The sequence below is a fragment of the Dysidea avara genome, chromosome 4 (genome assembly GCF_963678975.1).
Source record: "Dysidea avara chromosome 4, odDysAvar1.4, whole genome shotgun sequence".
Taxonomy (NCBI): Eukaryota; Metazoa; Porifera; class Demospongiae; order Dictyoceratida; family Dysideidae; genus Dysidea; species Dysidea avara.
In genome coordinates this window covers 10447708-10474073 of record NC_089275.1, presented here as the reverse complement: position 1 = coordinate 10474073, position 26366 = coordinate 10447708, and the positions used below count along the sequence as shown (strand labels likewise).

General features: G+C 37.6%; 2 protein-coding genes across 4 annotated transcripts in view; one reads left to right on the top strand and one right to left on the bottom strand.

The window, feature by feature from the left end:
* LOC136252677 (3'-5' exoribonuclease HELZ2-like) overlaps positions 1-4093 on the bottom strand; it is a 37505-nt gene extending 33412 nt beyond the window's left edge. The window contains exon 1 of the mRNA XM_066045229.1: positions 3967-4093. The gene's annotated coding sequence lies outside the window, so the exon portion shown is untranslated. The remainder of the gene's footprint in view (positions 1-3966) is intronic.
* Positions 4052-26366, top strand: part of LOC136252679 (serine/threonine-protein phosphatase 6 regulatory ankyrin repeat subunit A-like) — a 63209-nt gene continuing 40894 nt past the window's right edge. For 2 of the 3 annotated variants that reach the window (XM_066045233.1, XM_066045232.1), the window contains exons 1-13: positions 4052-4162; positions 5160-5197; positions 5472-5555; positions 6064-6142; positions 6573-6643; positions 8452-8560; positions 8910-9001; positions 12308-12395; positions 12527-12591; positions 13544-13621; positions 15801-15926; positions 16906-16992; positions 26241-26319. In XM_066045233.1, the coding sequence (XP_065901305.1) occupies positions 5165-5197; positions 5472-5555; positions 6064-6142; positions 6573-6643; positions 8452-8560; positions 8910-9001; positions 12308-12395; positions 12527-12591; positions 13544-13621; positions 15801-15926; positions 16906-16992; positions 26241-26319 (991 nt within the window). In that variant the 5' untranslated portion in view covers positions 4052-4162; positions 5160-5164. The remainder of the gene's footprint in view (positions 4163-5159; positions 5198-5471; positions 5556-6063; positions 6143-6572; positions 6644-8451; positions 8561-8909; positions 9002-12307; positions 12396-12526; positions 12592-13543; positions 13622-15800; positions 15927-16905; positions 16993-26240; positions 26320-26366) is intronic. The other variant, XM_066045234.1, reaches the window with a different exon arrangement.

Genomic DNA, 26366 nt, shown 5'->3' with positions numbered 1-26366 from the left:
TTATCTGAACACGTCTTAGTACCAAGGGAGTTGGATAATTGAGGAAGCACTGTAGTTCTGACAGCCACATGAGTACTAGAGATGCAACAATATATCGATATATCGTGTATCATATTGTTTTAAGACAATATCGCTGTATCGATACAAAGTCAAACCATATCGATATACGGTACAGCTCAATATAACTTCACACACGCATGGTACCCCATTCATGATAGCACGCGTGATTTCACGTGGAACTGCAGCTAACTACTCATTAAAATATAATTTCTACGTAAAATATATCCATGCAGACATCAGTGATATTAAATTGTATGCTGTCAACTCACGAGATACCGTCCACAGCTGAGACATTTACGTGGCTACATATTTTGTGAGTTATCCCTACTGTAGCTATACATGTTCAGCTGTATACAATGTAATATATGTGACCGTCTCAACAAAAACTTGTCTAGTTCGCACAAGCATGCGTATTGAGAAACATTACGCATGTTACAAAGAAAATTTTACGCAAGTTTCAATCAAGCCATTACTCAGGAAAGAAAATGTTAACCTATACACCATCGTATTTGCCTACTCATGGAGAGTTCGAAAATCTTTGCTTCATTTCTGTAGTCCCAATGGTTTGCGTGTCACGTGCGTTTGTTTACGATGCAGTAAACGTAAACCAAATCGTCGCCGTTTCTTCAATAAAACCGCCTTCATATGCCTATGCGCAAGTGACTGCAGGGCTATAACTATACCTTGGCTGATCTGTCAATCCATGGTGAACACCGTAAGCCAAATCCCAACTTTGTAGACTAATCCAAACAGAAGCTATTGCTGCTAATGTAAGCGCCTTTAGTTTATTAAACCAGGCACGCACCCACAGCCGGCCTTCGGCCGGCTGTGGGCGCTCGCCTGGTTTACTGAAATTGTTTTCATAAAAGTGTGTGTGTGTGTACCTATCTATCTACCTATCTACATATCTACCTATGTTTGTCCGTACGCACCCACGTGAGCAAAATCATTTAATAATCGTAAAAGCAGCTTTTACGTTAGAAGTTAAAGTGAAATGAAGTCTGTATTAAACTTCTGCACAGGTGAACTTGGCTCTGAGGTGGTTTCTTTTTGGCAGACTGAAATACGGGTGTGGCGACTTTCCTCAGACTACCTTCCCCTTGAGGTTTTCAGGCGTTTAGCAACTGAAAAACAATGGTGCAGGCCTCGGACACTGCCAGGAATAGCCTATCGCTTCAAGTTGAAAGGGGGCGTATCCCTTACATACACAAATGAAAATGAAGAGCAGCTTTGAGGCTTTGTCGAGAGAATTTGTGGGAAAAAATACGTTAGTCAAACTATAAAACAGTTTAGAAGATACTTCTGTACGTAATATGTTGGTAAAAGCGGTTTGTTTAACAAACGCTTCCTTAGCAGTGCATAGCAACGTAATCGAATGAATTACGAATATTTCATGAATTACGAAGTACGAGAATTAGCTAATAATGTTATTGCACAACCCAAAATTACCCTATTGTAAAGTAGTAATACATATTTGGTTAATTCATAGTAGCATAGATGAGTTAGCTAGCTGCATGGCGCCTGGTTTTTAGAAGTAGCACAACATCAACTTGTTTTTAGTATAGTCACTGTACAAATCAATTTCCTTGCTTTTCCTACTTTCTAGTACTGTAATTCCAAAACTACTCACCATAATCGACTGAAATTTTGGTGAACCATTCCTTGGACTATGCAGATAATGCTGAGAAATAAAAAGAACTTTGGAAGTTGTGCGAACTAGACGGGTTTTCACTGAGATGGTCAGTCACATATTATATTTCTCGTGCTTACTTGAATGTTCTGTTACAGGGTTGTGGTCACAAAGCATCAGGCATCCATTCCACTACTGGATTCTCCATGAAAAAACTTATCTCAGATAGCTATGACACTTATCAAGGTGCTTCTGGGTGGTATAAACCCTGTATGCCTAGGTCTGTTGAGTGCAGCAAGTCTAAAGGTAATTGTCACATTGTGATTGTGGTTTTATTTAGGCGATCACGTGAATGGTAGTTCCCGAATACGTATACTGATTCGTGAGTGTTTGACGTAGCTGTAGAGAATAATGTGGCTGTAGAGAACAATGTGTTTATTGACAAGTACATACTGTACTTACAAAGAATATTTTTGAGTACTAGCTATTAAATTATGGTACGCGTATCTTAAATTTCACTGTGTGGTTTTCCACTGTATACTCCACGAGAATATTGTATGTTTCCACGAGACCTTCTGCTCTAATGAGACCACATGCGTGTTTCTACTAGAAGTGAGGTGAGTACACAGACGGGAGCCATGTACTAACATGAAGCAGAATCATGCAAGTTTACACGTGATATGATGAAGTTATAGTTGAGCTGTACCGTATCATGTATCATGATATACCAACATATCGTGGCTTGTATATAGCTGACAATCAAATCATTGTACATTGCTGTTAAAGTGAATAGTATGTATTGCTTCTCAAAAAAAATAGGTTACTTATTTCCCTTTAAAACGACATACGCCATTGTTTAAACTTCATCTTGTATTGTGCAATATATCGCTGTATCATGATATACCAGAGGCAATATATCGATATGTCTAAACAATGTATCGTTACAACTCTAATGAGTATCATAAACATAACACACTGTTGCATCTACGTAGTCTAAGGATCTATGACATAAAGTGTAGTGAAAACAAGATATCAATGATGGTATACTACAACCTAGCTATGCATGTGAGAAAATTCCTACTTGGGAATTACGCAAATTATGACAACATGACAATGTATGGATTTTTCCTCACGTACGTACAGTAGCTACATTGTTTCACTATACGGTAAGGCCTTGTTTAATGGAAACCTCTTTAATAAGACTGCCTTATTATAGTGACCACCTCTAGTAGGTCCCAAACATAGCTAATGACCTGATTAATTTTTTAGTAATGAGGATATATTTCTTTTGATTCACTACTTTACCAACTAGACAGAGAGATTGCGCTACGTACGTACTACTGCTTACGAAGAGCAAAGGAGTAACCTCAATCAGAACATTCTGAAAGACAATCACTTTCAGGTACAGCTTCTACAACTCTTCTTACATATATGTCCCTTATTATTTACTATAACCTGTATGCTGATACGACAGCCAAAGACATAGTTGTTTTGGACAGTATGAGTAGAAACCCTTCCTAGCTACCCATTTTAATTTCGGTGGGTAATATAACTCCCAGATATTATTGTCAGTGTGCTGTATAGAATTGCAGATCGAAAAAAAAACTCAATTTACACTAGAGCACTCAAACCAACTGTTCTTTTACTACTTATAATGTGCTAGAGCAAAAAAGTAGGATGACACAACTTGATAGTTATGCACTTATCAATATTATCCCCCACCTCTCCCCTCCCGGGCAACAGTGGGAGAAAAGTGGGGATTTGACTTTTTCAAAACTCAAATTCCTGACCTGTGGGGATATGACGAGCATCAAATCCCCACCCAGTGTGTAGGGAAACAGGTTATTCTTGCAGGAGGTGGATAGACTGTAAAAGTCAAGCAAGTAGTAAAAAAATGTGGTCAAATTCCCCACTAGTGGGACAATTTTAACTCCAAACCCCCACTATTGCCCCACGTATGCTCAGAAGGAGGGTAGTGGGGCTTAATAATGATAGGTGCATTATTCCAACACTAACCACTGTGATTGCAGTCAGTATATTGGCTATTGAAGATCGTGACAGTTGCTTGTTTTAAAAAACCTGTTTAGTCACGTGATTAAGCAACAACAAAGCGTTATGGCCTTGCTGTTTACATTCTTAATACCAGCAAAAACATGTTAGATTTCAAAATTTTCTATGAATTAGGAAATCATATAAAGGTTTCATTCAGTACGCAATGTAGAAACGCTACCGCCCCCAATCAATTAATTCTACACGCAACAAAATTAGTAACTCACGATGTCACAAGGACCACAAGGGTTCCGTCAGTAACACATTCACCTGTGAAGTTAAACGAAACCACTCAAACACACGTACCGCCTTCACTACGCGCGCAGTAAATGGCGCGTGTCAGAAGGGTGTGGTATCAACAAAGGGAATTACTGAAAATCACGTGACATCAAGAATTGGCAGAGGCGTGTGCTGAACAATCAGGTACACTGTGTTTTAATATCAGTACATCATGTGTAATTTCGTGGTTGGTACATTCCGTGACGTGTAGTGTCGTTCGTATAGAGACCTTGTTCGCAGTGTGTGGGCATTAATTGGAATTTATCATTTACATACGCGTGTTGAGTAGTGCATGGCTTATATTGAGTGTTATAACTGACCTACTTTGGCTAGTTCTCACTATAAATGTTATGATTCTTGTACATGTGTACACATTGTAATTGTGTGTTCATATGTGTGTAGTGAGTCACTCTTCTTGAAGGGTATCCCTTTGGCAGTGAGTAGCGTGGACTGAGTGCTGTGTGTAGTTCTGTCTATCTTGCATTATTTGTAGATACTTAATGAAGGGTGACGTCACTGAGAAATAATTATGACCCACCTATTAGTTGATAGTTTCAACCATTAGTTTACAAAGCATAACAAGCCTCTCAGTGCATAAGTAGATTCCCTGGCAATTGTGTCTAGTGGTAAACTTAGTTGGCTACATACTGTTCTTGAGATGTTACAGGAAATGGAACCATTAAGTGAAAAATGCAGAGGCATTTTGTAACCTCACAGGTCGCTTATATTATTATTATTAGCTCTTTACAGTGACCAGCACTGAAGGTCTGACAGCAACATGTGCTGCAGCCTTAGGATTACCTAACCTAACAAGAACTGGAGACTTTAAATGATTACTTAACCTAACTAACAATAAGGTGAAACAGAAAGTATTATGATGATGGTGATTTATAAAGATATCACAGCCCTGTAATTTCTAAGGAATTACTGTAGTGAATCCCTTTAAGGATCAATATTATCTATTGTTCTAGTCTTCTATGGAGAAACTTCTTAACCCAAGCCTTTAAAATTGTCAGTGTACATCTTGAGCTATTCCTTATTTGTGCGTGATATTGTTTGTATAGGTATATAGTGGATGTAGTGATTTATTTCATTTGTCACTGTTACTAGCTGAACATTGTATGTCATTTTGTTACTATAGAGACGATGTATTCTCTGGGTGCACAACGACTGAGCGATGTAAGTGTACTGAGCATAGTGAAAATGGCATGTCTTTTTTAAAATTTGTTTCACAGTGCATGTATGTATGCATGTTCACGTATCTTAAGTTCCGTTTTACATCACAAAGTTGTGTGTGTTGTGCATGTATGTTTGTCATCATATTTTATACACTGTTGTTCCAGGATAGAATGGTTTAAATATGTGTACAAATTTCTTCTATGCACGCAAACCTATTATGTGCACTAATATTATATGTGCTGAAATTTTATGTTCTTATTTGTTCTTCCACTAGTACCCACTGGCTCAGGCAGTATTTGAGTCAAACAGTCAACGTCTCATGGACTTGCTAAACCAGTTTGAGGAAGTTAATACACAGGTACGTACTTGATCTGACGTCTCTGTAGTACTCCCATATGGAAGTCTTCTCTGTTAACAGTACCCAAGAAATATACTCTAGAATTAACCCTTTGAATTCCAAAATGTCATTATTTAGACCTTTGGGTGTTCAAAATTGGATTGATTTTGATTATAAAGATGCGTGACATATAGGTGTTGACTGTTTCTTATTATACAGAGTACAATATGAGTTATACAGTCTATGAAATGAAAGTTTGATTACTATACTCTATAACACTACCATAACATGAAAACAATTTTACACACTACCATATCTAGAGTGCATGTGCTTTCAATATGAATGTTTAATATAGAGGCATGTATGAAAACAACATTCGATAATAATGTGGAATTCAAAGACTTAATAATATTTTTATGATTATTTTTGTTTCATTAGATTCATACATGTGCATTTTTGTGTGAGTACTCCGACATAGTATGATTGTGGTATTCTTGTCACTTTTTTTTGCTTATTCCATTGTTGCTAGGATGGTGAGAGACGCACTGCCCTTCATGCTGCTGCCTATTGTGGAGATGTGGCCTGTTTGAAGATATTGCTTGATAGAGGTGTGTACTAGTGGAATGTAGTGCAGTGAAATCTCATTAATAAGGACATCTTCGGGAGGTCCTATTAAATGCAATGGCCTCTAGAGGCCAGAAAGTATGTTTTGATGTAGCAATACAATTAGGTGTCCTCTGTTACAAAAGCTGCCAGTTACTCCGAAGCCAATTGCACTCTTTGCTAACTTTGAGGATTCCGTATCATTATCATGTCTGCTGCAAAATGCTACACAAAATTTTATTGCTACTGGTAACTGGGGTCTTTGGAATGTTAATTTGGCAGCATTATACAGTTATAGAGAATCTTGAATTTTTACAACTTATGATAAAACGGTGAAAGCTCGCTTAGCAACCATATGTAGCTTTAAGAAGTGAAAGTCCATAAAAATGATTATTGTAATAATATCCTATTTACCTATCATTTTTATTGCTGAAGGTGCTAAGGTCAATACAAAGGACAATTCTTGGCTCACTGCTCTACACTATTGTGCTGCTAGAGGTCATGAGGTACGTATGTGTATTTGTGTACCTTACATTATATCCTCTATTACATATTCTATCTTAATAATTGAATAAAGCCAAGATCAAATACATGTCCTCCTTCCTTTATTCCTGGTAGAATGCGGTACTTGCCAAAATCAGTGTGGGAGATACATATAAAGTGTCTGTGTTATCTACTTGTGCACATAAATGCATGGGAGCTAAATTTGTAGCAGAGGAGAGCAGAAGCATTAGGTCCCACATGAAAACCTTTCCTGCTTTGTTTAGAATATTGCAATAGTCACAATATATGTAGGTCAAATGAAGCTGTCATTGCTAGATATTTTGATGGTGGTTGAAAAAATTTTGAAGTGGTATACTTTGTTTTGTGAAGGTGTTCAGGTTATGACAATTGTGTGTAGTAGTGCCTGTATTCTAGCACTAACCGGGTAGATATTCTGCCAAGACTGTATATCATGCCTCTTCGTTACATCATCCACGCTTTGTAATTTAAATACCAGTACTATTTTTATGGTGATTAAACTACTTCCACACTCCTTCAATTTCATGTGAAGAATGAGGACTAGGACGAGAACTTTATTTTTTGTTTGTGTTGTTAACACCTAATAGTGTGTGATGTGTTGCTTAACAGATTTACCTGTTTAATTTGAATAGTAGCCCCCTGAATTCTAGCTAAAGAACAATATGTGACTAAGTCTGAGAAAACTGGTCTTATCGGCCATGTCAGCAGATTAAATTTTTTCACCCAGGACAAAGCTACATGAAATAAACTATCTAATTCCACAATCAAAATCAGCTAGACTTGAGTGGTCTGGTTTTGCTGGCTGCTTTTCCCAAGCCCAGTGACAATCCGTACGTGCAGTGTGGGGCCTTAGTGGAGCTCTGGTCAGTAGAGCTGGGCGATGTACCGGTATTGTTAGTGATATTTAAGTCATGCTGGTTTTGATACCGCCTGTTTTTTTAAATACTGCCATACCATCTGGGCACATGGCCTCCCTGTGGGCTTCCATATTTAGAAGGTAACCAGACATGTGACAATGTTTGTAGGCAGGTGCTGATGTAGTCAGCTAACCAAACTATGTAAACAAGTTTGTTTGTAGTAATTTGTACCTGAGGTTTGCTGAGCTACCATGGGTATTTGGTGCTAAATGGTAGTTACTTTAATACCAATGGCTTTTACATTAATATCATGATATTTAGCAATACTGTGATATTTAGTAATACCATGATACTTTTTATGGAAGGTATACCGTTTGCTATTTTTTAATACCGCCCAGCACTATTGGTCAGCCTGGGGATGACTGTATATGGCTGTACAGCTTTGTGGTGTTGATTGACTACCTCTGCTGTGAATTTCCTTTCATTTTAGCCAATTTTGAGACCTGAATGGCCCAAAACTTGGCCTAATCCATCCCTACGCCTTCCCTCTCAATTTTTGAACACCATCCAGGCCCCCTCTCTCCCACCCATTTTGCAGCTCGCCTGATACAGTCAACCTAAAATGGCAGGAAACTCAGTTGTTGGCTACTTGCACAGTGGATGCTCTGGAAGGTAAGGAATTGGTGTAAAACGTGTGAAAATTTGGTGCACATAGCTTCAACCATTGATGAGCTACAACATACTAAATACTTTAAAAAACCGGCATTTCTCGATACTTTTAAATAGGCGATAAGACCGATTTTCCCAGACTGGGCCACATATATGATAGATCAAAACAAAAGGCAAACACTTTGCTGATTTGTGTAAATTAATTAGTTGTAGTCTTAACATACTTATGTCAACTACTACACTACATTACATCATCACACATGCAGGAATGCACCAGGCTGTTGGTTAACAATCAAGCTGACGTCACTACCCGAGACAAGAACTGGATGTTGCCACTACATTTGGCCTGTAACAACAATCATCTCACTTGTGCTGGTAAGTGTGTACTATGAGAGGTCCAACACTGCTGAAGCCTTTGTACGACGGTTATTTTATTGTTGCAGTATGATTCAATACTAATATAATATTGGGAATCCTGTAGTATATTTTACATGTATGCATATATCTTTAAAGTAGTACTACGATAAACTCAGCATCCACCTGCATGACTGTTCTATTAGAGTATTTTACTGTACTTACTGTACAAGGTGGTTGTTGCTGTATGTTGTATTAGAATACTCTAATATTTACAAATCCCACATATGAATGATCACGGTTTAACAATAATGTTATGTCTTATGGGTCAATTGTGATTTCATTTCATGAAATGTTTTTTGTTGTGTAGAAATTCTGATCCCCAGGATGGGTCACCTCAACACTCCTGATCGTAATGGAAAGACCTGTATGCATCATGCTGCGTATAATGGCCATACAGAGGTATGTTTGTGTGTAGTGTGTGTGTGCGTGCTGTCAACCTCCTATTGGTGGGCCTGGTAATACATCAATAAGGACAGCCCTTTGTGGTATAGCTAATGGCAGCAGCCCTGTCTCTGACCGTGTGGTGGAGACCAGGCAGGGTCAGGGTGCCGTAGAGTTGTTAGTTTTGCAACCCAGCAACAGGGCCTCACTATGCATACACTTCATGTATTGCACGTACCACTTGCATCAAGATGTAACAAGCTAAGAAACTCAGGTCCCTGCTATTGTCCATAGCCCATCCTCCCGCCATGAGGCCCACATGGTCAGAATTCAAAGCTTGGCCAGGTGAGTGTGACATGTCTCATGGGGGGTGGGGTCAGGGATAAAGAGGATCCTGGGACAGGCAGTGAAGAAGTGCGTGTGTAGAGTGTGCGTGCGTGCGTGTGTGCATGTGGGTGTGCACACTAAGGTAACAAATGCACCCTCCGAAGATTTTTGGAAGTGCTACCAAAGCTTCAAAGCTTTATTACTAATGTTGTGTCAATGACTTGTGAACACATATAATTTATTAGGGGTACTGTACACTGTAATGCAGGCCCTTGGTATAGCTCCAGATCAAGACACACGGTAGTGTGTCTTGCGGCCCAAGAAGCCGGCGTGCAATACCCGTGAGTATATTGACAGGAAGAATGAAAATGTAATTTTTGCACATCCGTAGCTCTGTACTGCCTTGATGAAACAAGACAATATTTGCTGGGACACTCCCTCCAACTTCAGTATTCCACATTCCAAATTTGAGTGAAACCGCTTCAAGCGTTCCCGAGATATGCGACTTCAAAAATTGGCTTAGTTTCTTTGTTTTCTTCCTATTTTTTTCCTCTTTTCGCACACTTACAAAAACTGCTATAAAACGTGAACGCTATATCCGAGTGCCTTGAAATTTAGCACACAGAAGGGGGGTATAAAGGCACGTCTTGGTACCAACTTTGGCTGGAATACGATAAACAGGCAAAGAGATATTAGGGATTATTCACGAAAAATAACACCAATATGTTGTCACACCTACAGGGTAAACCGCTTACGGGAAGAGGCTGAAAATCGGTGGGTGAATATGTTAACTATTGAACCTCAAAGCTTTTGTAGTTTGAAAGAAATTGAGCTAAAAACCAGGAAGTTACAACGAAAATACCAACAGTGCGTAACAATTATGCAATCGAGATTAGCTAATAAAAAACGACTACTTATCACGCCTACCAGAAAAACCACTTAGGGTAGTGCTTTGAAAATCGCTGTACAGATGGAGTAATCATCTTAGAAAGGCTCTTCAATGGTGTAGAAGAATCAGACTTAACCCTTAAACACACACGCAGGTTTTGAGAAATGCGTGTTTACCAAAATTGGTTTTATATTGAAAGTGGTGAGAGTTTGCTAAACTGAATTAGCCTAACACCTTATATATACAGAAAGTTTATTCAATAGGCTATCAGGGGAAGTTTAAATAACCACTGTAACAACAGGCGCTCACTTGTTATGAAGCGATGAAGAACAGCGTCTTGACTTTTCGCGATTTCGTATTCCTTCCGGTGGCAGCCATATTGTAATTGGCTGAGTCACGTGACCCATATATGGCCTGAGGCATAATTGAATGGCGAATCGATCGGCGTTTATTGCAGAACAATAGAATGAACTGGGAAGGAGATACGAGTCTTTTTCCAAAGGTATGTAAACAGTTTTACGTGTTCATTTCGTAAAAAGTTAGTTTCATGGCGAGTTTTGGCCCTGTGTTTCAGTGTAGGGTAAAACCCTACATATCATTTCATTCGCTATTACATCACGAATTAAATGATGGCAGTTGCGTAGCCATAGGGACAATGGTTCGGAAGTTACAGTGCTTTGTTTACTGCCATGCGTGAGGGCCACTATAATGGCCTTTGCGCGTTTAAGGGTTAAAGCCACAGAGTTATAACACGAAATCCAACTTGGTGTAGCAAGTGCGAGATCTAGATACTCTAATAGAGCAGTCACCCTGAAGAGAATTCAAGAGATCAGCTAGAAATAAGTAACCTGTATAGAGATCAGCTACAAACAAATCACCCTGTAGAGAGTTCAGTAACAAACAATTCACTCTGTAGATAGATCAGCTAGAAGAAATTATCTTGTAGGGAGTTCAACTATGGAAAGAGCTAGTTCAGCTAGAAGAAGTCACCTTGTAGAGAGTCCAGCCACAAAGAAACCACCATGTAGAGAGTTCAGCTACAAACAAGTCACCCTGTAGAGAGGGCAACAAGTCACCCTGTAGAGAGATCAGCTAGAAGAAGTTACCTTGTAGAGAGTTCAGCTACAAAAAAACTATCATGTAGAGAGTTCAGCTGCAAACAAATCACCTGTAGAGAGTTCAGCTACAAACAAATCACCCTGAAGAGAGATCAGCTAGAAGAATTTATCTTGTAGAGAGTTTAGCTACAAACAATTAACCCTGTACAGAGATCAGTTACCTTGTAGAGAGTTCAGCTACAAACAAATCACCCTGTAGAAAGATCAGCTAGAAGAAGTCACCTTGTAGAGAGTTCAGTTACAAAGAAACCACCATGTAGAGAGTTCACCTACAAACAAGTGACCCTGTAGAGACATCAGCTAGGAGAAGTCACCTTGTAGAGTGTTCAGTTACAAGGAAACAACCATGTAGATAATTCTTAATAAATATACGAATTATATATGTAAATTGTACATTTACTGATAAAATCAGAAATATTTAAAGTATTTAACATCTGCTTCATCTTTTCTTCTTCCTGTGGTAAAAAAAGATTGGTTTAAAAAGTCCCAAAGCCGGCTTTGGGATATACAAATGCAAAAAGAAGTGAAATCTAATCCAAAACAGCCAAGCTATAAAAAAAAGAGTGCTGCTCTCAAAAAGGCTATGGTGAAAAAAGATGTCAAATTCAAGGTGGTGACCAATTGCAAGAAATGGCTGTGATGGTAGATTAATGGTAAATGTTTTAATAACAACAATTCAGGTGAATTTTGGTGCCGCTTGGTCTTGGCACAAAATTCACCTGAATTGTCGTTATTGCCTACTGTGCATTTCCATTATGGTATCTTGAACACAGTAGGGATATAACACTTTTATTGTTTTATTGTGATTTAATATCATGGACTACTCCAACTTGTTTCAGTACTTTTTATCGATATGCTATGGTCCCTACTCTAGTTGAAAATTCCTAATTTTTCTGTGTACTTGTGGTTATATAGGACTTTGGTCTTTTTCAGAACCATTAATAATAAATAAATAAATAACTTATTTTCTTTGTGGTTTTCATACTTTAGATGGTTTCACTGTTGCTGGTGAAAGGAGCTAATGTCAAGGCCAAGGACAGGAAAGAGAGGACCCCGCTACACCTCGCTGCATACATGGGTATGTTATCTGCTTACTACAAAGCAGTATCCACAATAGTTACACACAAGTAACACATCATCATTGTGTGTGATGCACATGCACAGTACACACAAAAATATTCTGTATTTAGTTTGTGTGTTTTTGTACAGGTCATTCTGAGTGTATCAACATCTTGGTTGGCAATCATAGTGAAGTGAATGCTGTGGATAATCAGGTGTGTATGTTGTACATGTAGTACGCATGCACGCACACACAAACACACATGCAAGGTGCTTATCAGGCAGTTTGGACAAATTTAACCATGTATACATGCATAGTATTGTTACCACTGAATTGTGAAGTAATAATGCTTACAGCATACTGTGAAAATATAACTCTAATAATTTGAAGCACTTCTGTTGGTAAAAGCCTATGTAAAATTTTAACCCTTAAACCCGCAGAGAACTTTTAGGGAATGCGTGTTTACACAATATGGGCACACATGACGACACTAGGTGGGGTATCTTACAACCTACAAGTATACATCTATTAAAAGTCTGTTCACTGGGCTATTTGGAGAAGGTTAAATGAACACTGCAGCTACAATGGCTTACTTGTTAGGAAGCAATGTCACATCACTGTGTTTCAATTTCTTGCCACGTGTTTAATTTCGATTGTGGGTTTACCCACCTGAGTCATATATGGCCTGATATAAATTTGACGGCAACCGAATGGAAGCTGTTGCAAGGTGATAGGAGCAACCACCATCAAGTTATCAACCATTAATAAAGGTATATAAAGGGTTTGCGTGTTTCCTTACCAAAAAGTTATTTTCACGGCTAGTTTTGACCTCACCATTTTACGTTAGGGTAAAACCCTATGTATCATTTTAATCCTTGTTACATCACAGTAGAATGACATAAATTGCGTAGCCATAGGATGGATCCTTTGAAAAAGTTATAGCGCTTTGTGCAATGCATACATATTTATTAAGCTTAAATCCAGTTTTCTGGTTTAAGGGTTAATGCCTAAAAGTTTTCCAGCCTTTTCTTTTCCATATTATGTCATTGTACAAGTACACGTGTGTATACATACTAGATAATCAATTATCCAATTAGCAATCAAAAAACCAAACCCGAATGCCAACAATTAGAGAATATGCATGTTTGGGTTTCCCTCCTTCATAGCTCTACACTCCACTACATGCTGCTGCTGCTGGAGGACAAGTGCATGCTGTCAAGCTGTTGTTGGAGTTGGGTGCTACGGTATGTACATACGTATGTTCTCTGTAACACACCATAATATTATGTTGTGCTTTGTTATGCATAATACGACAGTACATTATACTGTACAGTGGTGCAGCTATGGATGCACAAATTTAAAAATTTTATTTAAGTATGTTAGATACTATTTATTTACGTATGAATATGCAGAGGTCTATTTTATTGGAACATACACTATCGAACAACCTGTTACAAATTGCAAGCCTATGGTGCCCACTAGTAAGTAAGCAAATGTGGTGACATAGAAGTCTCCCGCTTGTGTATGTATAATATACTCTAATAGAGGATTCAAATATTCTAATACAACAGTCAGTAATATTTAATGTTTGTAAAGGTTAATTGTCACCACAGCATGATGCATTTATTATGGAGTAGAGTTAATGCTGTATTTTGTGGAATATACTGTCTCCTTTATTGCGACCTGTAGGATGGTCAAGGACATTTAGGAAATCCTCCATTATCCAATCACCTGTGTGCTAATTCAAGCATAAAAGTGTTCAGATAAGTGAATTTGTTTGGATAATTGAAGCCCATTCATTTATACAGAGTTCTATTCAACTGCTCTAATAGAACATACACTCACTGTAATATAACGTTCACCTAATAACGAAATATTCTAATAGAGTAGTTACTTGTGCTGTTCAGACAATCGAGTTTAATCAAGGTCTTACTGTATTAACACTATAGTAAGGTTCTTAGTCTTGCTGATAGCTACTTCATTATATTACTTCTTCAAGTTTTTACCTTTTTGAAGTATGGAACTTTATTCATAGTTGTTCGTAATGTCAAAAATCCTTATAGTTGCCATTATCAAACAGTACGGTAGTACTGTTTAAGTAGGAATCCCCCAAAATGATGCGCGCTGCCAAAAATACAGCCTTTAAAAAAACCAGCTTAGAAACTTTTTATGCGAAGAAAATCACCTTTACGGAGTATTATTAGTCCATCTAACATCAAATGTAGCGTTAAAAACAAGAAAACGCTTACTGGCGGCCGGATATAGAATTTTTTTTAAATCTTTAAAACTCGGAATTTCGTCTCACTTACTCACTCACACACACTCACTCACACACTCACTCACTCACACACTCACTCACACACACACTCACTCACACACTCACTCACTCACTGACCACAGTCGCAAGTCTAGAGGCCAAACGAAGCAGTGCACGGTCACCATTTTACTCCACAACAACAAATTCACCGGTGGGATGTGCCTTTTGGGGTTCCGACAAGTGTGCGCCTTGTCTTTTCTTTTATCTTCAATCAGGCTGCTTCATCCAACGAAACCATATCCAGGCGTTAATTTTACATGTCAACACTTTCTTTAAGCAGCATAATAGACGCCACAGAATTATTTAAGGTGCTTAGACTATGCTACTGTACGGAGGTACCAGTACTACACGATAGGTCACAAGATCATGCCCATTCTTTATTCTACGTATTATCAATCTATCGATCGAGACCACAACGACCATGCCCCTTTTACGCTAGCTGTATTTGTGACCACATACCTTCAAGTTGGTAGGCTGATTCGAGATACTCTAGTCTAATAATCGATCGAAACCACGATGACCACGCCCTTTTTTAGGCAAGCACACATCTTTGCAGGCTGACTCGAGATACTCTAATACAGCAGTCACCCTAATAGAACAGTCACATGTTTATAGCTAGCTGTATGCCATGGCAAAAAAAAACTAAACAAACTAGTATATTAAAAATTATAAATTTTAAAGGAATCCAAGCAATAAAAAGTAGTAAACAAGAGATGAACATGGTAGCTATTACAGCATAGCTCAGTGGGAAATCCCTACTTTGGCATGCATGGTATAAAAATTATTTTGTGTTCAATGCCAAAGTACGGATTTCCCATTGAGCTATGCTGTAAGTTCATCTCTTGTTTCACTACTTTTTATTGCTTAGATTCCTACTTCATTTTAAAATTTATAATTTTAAAATTTATAATTTTTAATATGCTAGTAATCTTTTTTGACTTATTGTAGCAGACAGCTCAGATTCACTCAATGAAATGCTGGGCTGTATGTTGACGTTTTGAATACAAATCTCCTAGGCCTAGTTTATTATATGCACTGTTACAAATACGAATCTTTCTGTTTGCTGCTTACTCTGATGTACTTATTGTGATACGTTACCTTCACAGATCGATACAGTGAACAGTTTTGGTTGTACTCCACTCCACGTCGCCTGTAACAATGGCCAGGATGTTGTGGTGAATGTGCTTCTGCAACACAGTGCTGTGCTCAATCCCTTGAACAACAAGGGACAGGTAGAGTGTTCTTTGTTCTTGTGTATGTTCAAAATCTAAATGTGTACATTGTAGTATCTAGACCTTCGATTTTCTTGTTTCACTGCACCAAAATTATTCTTAACAAATGAAAACAGTTCACTTAAAGCATGCTTTTTCCTGACTAGCAGTGGCATCTATCCTATTGTACACTTTCATGTCACAAAAATACCAAATGGGTGTATAAGTAATTAACCATGTTGTATTCACTATTGTATTGATTCATGGTGTTAACCAAGTAAATACCCAATTGACTTCTATTGCAGGGTTAGTGTGATTGTTCTATTAGAGTATTTTGTTATTTGGCCAACCAGCGTGATATTGTAATAACAATGTCTAATTTGCATGAAATGTGCAATTCAATGTACAATTCAATGTGCAGCAATTCCTCGAGTATCACAGAAATGGTAATTAAAATAACATCTCAGAATATATCTCACAAGCTATAGTAAATTACTTGCTGTTTGGGGTAGCAAGTAGTTTTGTAAAGTTCAGAATAAATGGACAGGTGAAATTTTAAGTAGCTGGTGTAGTTTCATATGATATAGACAGCAAGATGATAGAAAAAAATAGAGACTTGGAATGGTGGCTGATACTAGCTAGCGACACACATTCTAGTAATGATTCTCTTCTTACATAATGTTTGACATAGAAATTGTTATTTCACCTACGTAATTAAGTAGGCTGTGACACATATCATACTGCAAGGCAGAGAGTGTTACCAGAAAATGTGTGCATCCAACATTCTATGCTTTAGCTTATATAGTGAATTAGGTTTTAATAGAGTTTCAAGTCTTTGATATGCCTGAGGGATGGTGTTATGTATTTGTAATCCACGTTGAATTGGCTCTATTGTGGAAAGTGCAAGCTACATATATATATTTGATTAAATAGTATATAAAACTGAAGGTCCACTGCACTGTAATACCTATATACCACCTTAATTTGTGTGTACATGTAGACTCCACTACACTATGCTGCTTGGTCTCATCATGGAGCACTGTGCATGGAGTTGCTGGTGAAGGCTGGGGCTGATCCCAACATGCAGGTAGGCAATTGGTAGGCTTGCATAGATGAAAGTATGTACATACCGTGCCGCTCAAATGCAACATCGCCTCACGAGAGTGTGAGCAAGTAAAAAACTCACTAATTAAAAAGCATGGCAGCCGTTTCGTTTGCAAGTATTTATCCTGTTTTATTTAAATGAATAAAATGGGTGCCACACCTTTTAATTAGCAAGTGTTTTACTCACTTGCACTCTCATGAGATGACATTGTGTGTTTGAGTGGTACTGTACATGTGTAAGTTTATTGTATACAGTATACTTGCTACACACACACATGCATGTATTAGTAGATGTTTATATGTACTGACTTGCATACATACGTAGCCACACATTATATGTATCACTTTCGCACCTCAGATCAAAGGAGCTGCCACATTCGTATTGTATCCTAGTTGGATACTTTGCCCGGGTTACAATTGGGCAGCAATTATATAGATGTTAAGGCCAAAATTAATTGTGGGGATCAATTAGTACTCACGTGATTAGTATGCACGACTTGGATTACCACTGAGGCGGTAAGCATTTTGTTATCCTCGCTACCCTATGAGTTGAACACCGTTGGGCTAAGGTGAGAACTGGTGCTATAGCTTACATATCAACCAAGCATTTCCGAACATTTTCAAATTCTGGCCACACCCCCATTACTAACAACACGAAATTATCACTCTACATGAAAATAACCACTCAACAATCTACATAAATGATTCAATAGCACTGATTAATACATTAAACTCGTGTAAATGAAATTCTCTGTGATATCTCTACGATTAATCCATTCATCATACCCAAACATAGCCAGGACATACCAACTGCTGACCCATAATCAAATCTTTTAGGCATGTACATATATGTTAAGAAATCCAGTGGTCGCACTCATTGGCTTGGGTGATTGATCACCTGTGCTTCAGGTTATTATAGTCTAATACGGATCAAAAGTGTTACATATGTGACTGTCTCATCAAAAACCCGACTTGTATTCACAACCTCCGAAATACCTTTTTCTTGGCATTATTTGCAGTGTCAAAGGAATGGATGACCAAAGTATTAGCCTTCTGTAGTAGGTAGTTTTGGAATTATAGCGCTAAACAGCAGGAAAAGCAAGACAATCGATTTGTACAGTACTATAGTAAAATATACTACAGACGCTTACATTCACAACCATACGTAACTTCTGTTTACATTAGTTTGCATTGTTAGAATTTGGATTAAAATGTTCACCATGGATTAGCAAGTGTGGTGTTTTCCATGTAGTCACTTACGCATATGGATATGAGGGCAATTTAGTTGAAGAAATAACAACCATCTTGTTTACATTTACCACACACACATGACACACATACCGTTGGGGCTACAGGAAATGAAACAAACTCACCATGAGCTGGTGAATAAGATGGTGTATAGTTTTAATCAATTTGAGTCTTCCTTCTGTGAGTAATATGCCCATTAAACACTTGCATATCTTTTCTTTTTTTTCTTTTTAGCATGCATGATTTTACAATTTTAAAAAAAAAATTTTTTTTTCTCAAAATGCATCCTTAAGTGCAAACAAGTCAGGTTTTTGCTGAGACGGTACATTGCATAGTATCTGTAGCACAGGGAATTCAGGCTTTTGCCTGATATGTATGCCTGACAACTCAAGGGCCGCAGCCCTCACGGCCATGTTGCAACTATTACATGCATATCCACATGTGTACATACATATGCACATAATGAATATGTGAATTTTGATGCTTGTGTGTGTGTGTGTGTGTGTGTGTGTGTGTGTGTGTGTGTGTGTGTGTGTGTGTGTGTGTGTGTGTGTGTGTGTGTGTGTGTGTGTGTGTGTGTGTGTGTGGTGTAGTGAGTTTGTGTGTGTGTGTGCGTGCGTGTGAGACACACACACAGAGTGTAGTGAGTAGTGGGTACCGTGTGTGTGCATGTGTGTATTTTTCTGTGAAGTAGTTCGTGTACGAATGTACAGGTGTATGCTACAGGAAAACCTGGCCACCTGAATTAAGTGGTCACCTTTTTATAAAAACCATTGTCACGAAGGATGTACCTTGATGGTTACCTGATATGTGCAACTAGTTAGCATAAGCAGTTTACCCAGTAAAGGTATGAATACAAATTGTTGCAAAACCAACTGCTCTTTTAGAGCATCTTGATCGTGCGGCTCTTTGGTATGTAGCCTACCTGGCTATGTAGTAGCTCACTAAAGTGATGGCATATTGCCTGTAATGAATTATGCCCGAGAAGTCATTCGTTCCCAGCCTTGTGTAGCAAGAACCGTCATGGCTTGTATGTAAAGGACCAATTCTTCATCTTGAGCTTTCATCCTACTAACCAGACACTTACCTATATCATTGAGCCAGACTTTGTAATCTTTACTCAAAGATGAAAGTGCTTGTGGGTGCAAGTGCAAATCAGTACCCCGGTATGTGACAATTGTACTACTGTCACTGGAGGCTTCTTTTTGTTGAATTCATCCTAGAACTTTCTTGACAGTTGGAAAGTCTTCAAAATTCTTCACTTTAAGTTCTTCTAGACTCTTCTTTGTTCTTAAGAGCGCTTCAATAGCCCTTACAATGCACAGCTCCTCCTACAATTTCTTTGAAGTAAGTATCTTTCAAAGCATCTTTAATGGACAATTCCAGCCTGTGGGCAAAGCACCAGGAAACAACTAACCATAGGATGTCTTTCAGGAGGTAACTCTTTGAGACCACTATCACTTCCTATGTTAGCATTGGTGCCATCACATCCTAGCCCTACCATCTTGCTCCTCCATTCTACTCCCATGTACATCAGAGATTTCTTCACACAGCCATACAAACCCTCTCCAGTCCCATGTGCAAGGTGACATACTGCAATAAAATTATCTCTAACATGCACTGTGCCTTCCTCAGCATTGCTGTATGGATCAAAGAAAAGAGCTAAAAATAACTCTTCCACATTGCTGCAATCAGTGCTATTATCCAACAGCAACGAGAAAAACTTAACGTTACTCATCTTCTCTTTCAGTTTCCCTTGACACTGGCTGTTACTAAGGCACGAAGGCATGAAAATAGCATTTTCTTACTTCCTGTAAAATGCATGCTTGTCGAATTCATGCTTGTCGTGTTCCCGAACGCATTGGCTTTCTTTGACCATACAACACACTATCGTCTGTTCTGATAATGATGACAAATTACATGGTGATGAGTACTAAGAAGACAATAATGATGGTGATACACTCTTCTAGTTATTTCACTAGTTACCAAAGTTTTCTCCTTTAGCAAGCTTTGACTAAGTGTGATACGTACATGCCAAACAAGCACTAGTCTAGTATAGTCCTTTGCAGAAAAACTTAGTTTCATGCATGCATGACATGGTGGACTGCTTACAGACTGTTAGTTAGTTCAAAAAGCAATTTTAATTACTACTCACCATCGCAATTACGTGCCTTGGTTTTCTGGAGTCACTTTATAAATATATTGTGTGCTTATGGTGTAGAAATCCAGCTGCATGTGTATATGTATAATTATAAATAAATGTTTGTGTGTGCTTGGAAATGTGTGTGAATTACTCTAATGCATACATAAAATAGTGTATGTTTGTAACAGTTCACAATGCTACTGGTGTGTGCTTGTGTATGAAAAATTGAAATTATAAAATATGCTTGAGAGTCATTCCATTTTGCTTTTATAAGTCAAAATTCACAAGTGGTTCCCTCATTTTGTTAAAGTATACTTTAGGAGGTGCATGTATATCTTCAAAGTAGCAAAATTGCCCTCGGTTGAATAACATAGCGAGTCGTGCGTTTGCTGTAGCTGTAATCTTCTGTATCCGGTGTCTGATCACACCACCACAAGTATAAGTGATGATGTGGTATATGATAGTGAAAATAAAATGAACTGCAGCTATGGCAACCATTGTATTAGTAGAAGTATCTGTGTCTTGGCTATACAACAAAATGAGAAACAGAAAATGAAGATAAATTATAAACATTAACTCATTCAAGTTTTTAAAGTTTGTTTTAAATGGTCGTAACCATCCCTGCAATACTGCTATGATAGTAAGCAACATAATGCCAACAGTGAGATTGATGTTCCTATCCAGTGATGATATTCCATAGAATACAACTCTTATCACAAGTTGTACACCAGTCCAGTAGTAGAATTTTATCTTGTATGGTCCTTGATAAGCATCCAGTAGTGGTTTGAATTTTGTGATGAATTTAAATCTTGATAAGGTTTTTGTGAACAGGAGAATAATATTGAATGGTAATAGAATTGAGAAGAACACGATGCATGTTATAAACAATATGGCAAATTTAATACCAAACAGAGGTACATTAGCATCAACTGACCATACCATTGTTGTACGTTCACTGGGTAAGTGGATGATTTTTGAGTAGTAGAATAAAACACTGGATATTGTAAGGAGTATTTTAGTATAGGACAATAAGAAGAGTGTAGCAAGTACTGGTAGTGCTCTACGTGCAGTGAGCCTCTGTATTGTAGTGGAGTAACGACTTGTTATGATGAGTGATGTAGCAATGAAGATGAGGTAGAAGGGAAATGCTAATTGTAACCACATCTTAGTATAGTCATCCATACCATTGTAGAAACATGTTTGAATACCCAAATCAAGATTAGCTAGTGAAATGAATGTGTAAGCTGGTGTAACTTTGCGTGATGCAGGAAAGAACACTGGAACATTAATACTGATGATGTTAACATATAGTATGAATGCGTTGATAGTTCCATCAGTTACTGTGAGGTTGAGAATAAAGAGTAGTGAGACCAACACAAGACCTGCTATTGCAATGGGTACAACTAGAAGCAGGTAGATATTTGAACATTTTTGACAATGAGAGGAACCAAATACAGTACTGAGACCTTGTTGACAATGTCCACACAATATACCAGATCTGTTAAACTGACACTGTGAGTTAGGAGTGGAGAAGTTAAGATGTGATGAGTGAGGTAGACAGTAGTGGAATGGACAATGCAGTGAAAGGCTGTATGCAATTAAATTGTCATGCAGTATTGGTGCTATCCAGGCTTTGCTAGGACGTTGTAAAGTTTGATCATTGATATTACACTTAATATTAAACTTGTAAAGAAATGAAGGGCATTGACATACACCATTATTCTTGACAAAACCAGGTGGACATGGCAATTGTTCAATATAATAAATGTCTGTTATATCACCATCATCACGAAATCCTTTAAGATATAGTTCACACCATCCTTCTGTTGGGAATGCAATTGTGTATTTTAATGATGTACGAACACCGTTTTTAATGGTTTTTGATAATTCAGAAGAATTAGTTACAACACAAGCTGTTGGTGGTAGCCAGTCTGTATCATTCACAACTGTGATTGTTATACTGTTATAAGATTCAAATCCTTCTGGTGTAGTTAGGTTTTCTGCAATAATATTGAGTGTCATTGTTTGGCCAGGGTATACAGCATCCAACAAATCTTTATAACAATCATAAGATGTTTCAGTGTCACAAAAGCAGAGGTTCTTTTTTTTCACAATTAATTGTGATGGTAAATTGTATGTCCCGGTTTGGTTTACATATTTTATATATTTACTGTTTACTTTAAGTGGCATTGTAGTTTTAAACGCTGATCCTGGTAGCCATCTGCAGTGTGTAGAAGGCAAATTCTTAACAATGCGCTGTTGTAACCATTTGTTATTGTCATCTAATAGTATAGAATAGTTGTGAGTGCTGTACTGATCATCTAAAGACACATCACTTAAATATTGGAAGTAACAAGGTGGATGCTCATACAGTTTTGGTTCAGTGGTTATGTGTGACACAAAACTGTGAACATTATTTTGAGTGATAGTGAGTTTGGTATGTTCCTCCATATAAATAACAGGGTGTGTATGGAAGGGTTGGGAAGTTTGATAAGCAAAAATTGATTCTGTACTTATGTTTGCAAATTCAATGTAATTAGAACTTGTGATGTTAGTATATCTCAGTTTAATGACGCTGCTGGAATTACTAATGTTCTTAAATATTATTGGACCTCTTAGATGTAGGTCAGCACATTCTAATATGACAAATCCTCTTATTACATTTCCTGTGCTGTGTGAAAAGGTTGTATTACTAATGGTGACTTTAGTAGTAAATGTAGGCACCCATACAACTGCTGTTTTTACAAAGATCAATACATTATAATTATGATTAAACCTGCAATTAGCAATGTGTACATCCGGACCATCTTGTATATGAATAAGTCTTATATGCATGTGTAGATTTGCATGATGATTGAAAATTGAGCAATTCTCAACCCGTATAGCATTACCTTGTTGAATCGTATAAGATTTGGTGAACAATACTTCATAGTGATTATTTGAAAAACTACATGATTTGATTATAACAGTGCTTTTTCCTAGGCCTGTGTTATTGTAGTAAATGTCAATTACTTTATAGGTGAATTGAATTGATAAATTTACAAAGCTAACCTTCACATTGTAAGTCTTCTGGTTGAATGTAACCATTACTTTTGCTTTAGTGTTGTTGATATCATTAATGTGATAATGGTCTATTGTAAGACTGTGATTCTCCATATCCACTGTAGTGTCATTGTAAATAATTATCATGGCATTGTTTGTAATATAGGAGAAATGTGAGTCACCCAAAATGTTGATGCCAACTATACCATATGAGTTATGGCTCTCCTCTATCACTACATGTCTCAGTTGAACATTTGTACATTGTTTGATCAAGACTGTAACATTGTTATATTCATTACCCAAGCAGCTCCTAACTGTTATATCAGTTACTATCAAGTTAGTAATATTAGTCATTACAAAACCAACTGATGAGTTACACTGGATGACTGTGTCTGGTGTTGTACCATTAGTCGTACTACCAATGAGTAAAATGTTGTTAACATGTTGTACGATGAGATCAGTGTGAAGGTGATGTAGTCCTGGTAGAAAGAGTAGTTGAGTGTTAGAGGTGAAGTATTTGGTGGTATTGAGCAAGTAGTGTTGTAGGTTATGACAATGATGACATGTAGTGTTAGGATAGTAGTGATCATCAGGTGTCACATTGTAGACACTACCAGTTGTAATGTGAAGTAGTGATGATAGTAGTAGCAGTGGAAGTGTAAACATGATGACCTAAGAATTGCAATTCATATGGTATGATAGTATTGTATAGTAGGTGTCATAAAGATTGGCACTTTAAAATATCACTCAAAATCAGCCTAACCTTTGCTACATGACAAGTTATAGCTACTATATGGAGACATACAGTAACTACAATGTACACAGTATATACATAGTGGACACATACAAGTATTGCAACCTGTTTCTTATCTGTTTCTTAGCAGTTACACATAGTACTTGTGTATTCGTCTGTGTATCTTGAATCATCTACTGTATTTTTGTGGCGGTTTTGTTTTTGATTATATGTGTACGTACCCACTGAATGCAGACAGAATAGCGTAAATAGTTTCAACATCTATTTTATCATTGTCCTTCACCAAAGAAGCATTCAAAAGTTTCCATGTTATCCTCAAGCTTCATTCAGTGCAAATAATATTCAGTTACTCTAGTACACACAGGATGTTTATTTTGCTATCTGAAGAACAACAAAATTAATTATGAATAAATTATTCACAACTTTCCATTGTAGCATTTTTGTTAACACGTTCTGTATAGAAAGAAATACATGGATTTACCCAGGTTTAAAGCACTGAATTGGTAAAATCAAGAATGACAGTAGTTTGTCGTGCATCCAGTAAGCCGGCATGCCACGCCGCAAGTTTATTGACAGGAAGACAGTGAACACGATTTTCACACATATGTAACTCTGTGATCTCTTACCCAATTGCAACAAAATGTACAATAGAGATGCCCACCTGGTAATGAGCTCACATACCAGAAGATCACTCCAGAGATACTGTAGGAACAACAAAAATTTCGGGTTTTCTTTCTTTTTTTTGCACACTTTGGAAATGTTATGAAACACATTATCCAATCACAATGAAATTTGATTTACCTACAAGAGTTCCAAAGGTGAATTCTAATATCAAGCTTGGTACGAATCCAGTGAAAACTTTAGGAGTGATGACCGATTAATCATGTAAAAATATAATGATTTGTTTGTGTGTTAATAAGAACTTAGACTGCAGCCAGTTACAAGCCTACGGGTGAATTTATGCTGGTCTTGAGGCACTACCCTCAAGTGATTTGTTTCAGTGGCTGATACCCTCCAGCTGTCTAGCACTTGACACCCAATGCTGGGTGTGGTAGGCAGTCTTGGGGTGAAAAACGCCTGTTAAAGGGACTGTAACAGTACAGTGGTTGAAGCACATCTTAGTTTATTTCTTGAATAGAGCATATGCTTGTGAAATCACATGCAAATGCAGCATTTATTTAAGACACGTGCGTCATTTATTTGAGACGTGTAGATAATGCCCCAATGGTACAATAGAAAATAATTACATCTTCATTCTTTCTAACAGACCTTGTACAGGAGCAGCTATTCCGTGACTATGTGGTAACCACCTATGAATGGGTAACAACATACTAGAAGCATGAACTCATAGCTGGTCTACTTCCTGATGTAGCAGTGGAACGCTTCATCTTGTGTATGGGCTAATTGTGTATGGGCTAATTGGTGGTACCCTGGTATCCACTGGTGATTACCACATAGCCAAGAATTGGCTTCTGCTGTACCAGATCTGGTGGAAAGAACAAAAATGTGATATTTTTGTGTTGTAGCATTGGGTTTCTTACCACGCATATTTTAAGTGCCTCGTTTATAATTTCTTTGTGAATACGCTCTATATGTATAAGGATCCTATGAAGGCGAGGAAAAAAATTGCAATGGCGCAAAGAATGATGATTTGACGATTCTGTTTACATCTACCACATCATAATGTGACACACATACTGTTGTTGCTACAGATTTTTTTAAACTCTCCATGAGCAGACAAATAAGAGGGCATATACTTTTAATCTATTTGAGTCTTTTTTTTCTGTGAGTAATGGTTTGAATAAAAAGCTTGCCTATTTTTCTTTGTAGCAGCATTTTTTATTTTGTTTTTCTCAAAATGCATGCTTGTGGGAACTACATAGGTGGGTTTTTGCTGAGATGGTCACATTTATGTTAAAAGTCATTAGCAATAACTACTTGTTTAGGTTTTAAATGACATTTGAAGTGATTCAGTGAAAGTATTACTGTATCACCTGTTACATATTATGTTTACTACATTCATGTTGTTCATGTATGTGTGCAGGATAAAGATGGCCGTACACCACTGCACATGACTGCTATTCATGGTTTCTATCTCAGGACGGAAACTCTTATTCACCATGGTGAGTCCTTCATGCTTAGTGTGTAAAACACCATGTATTACCACAAC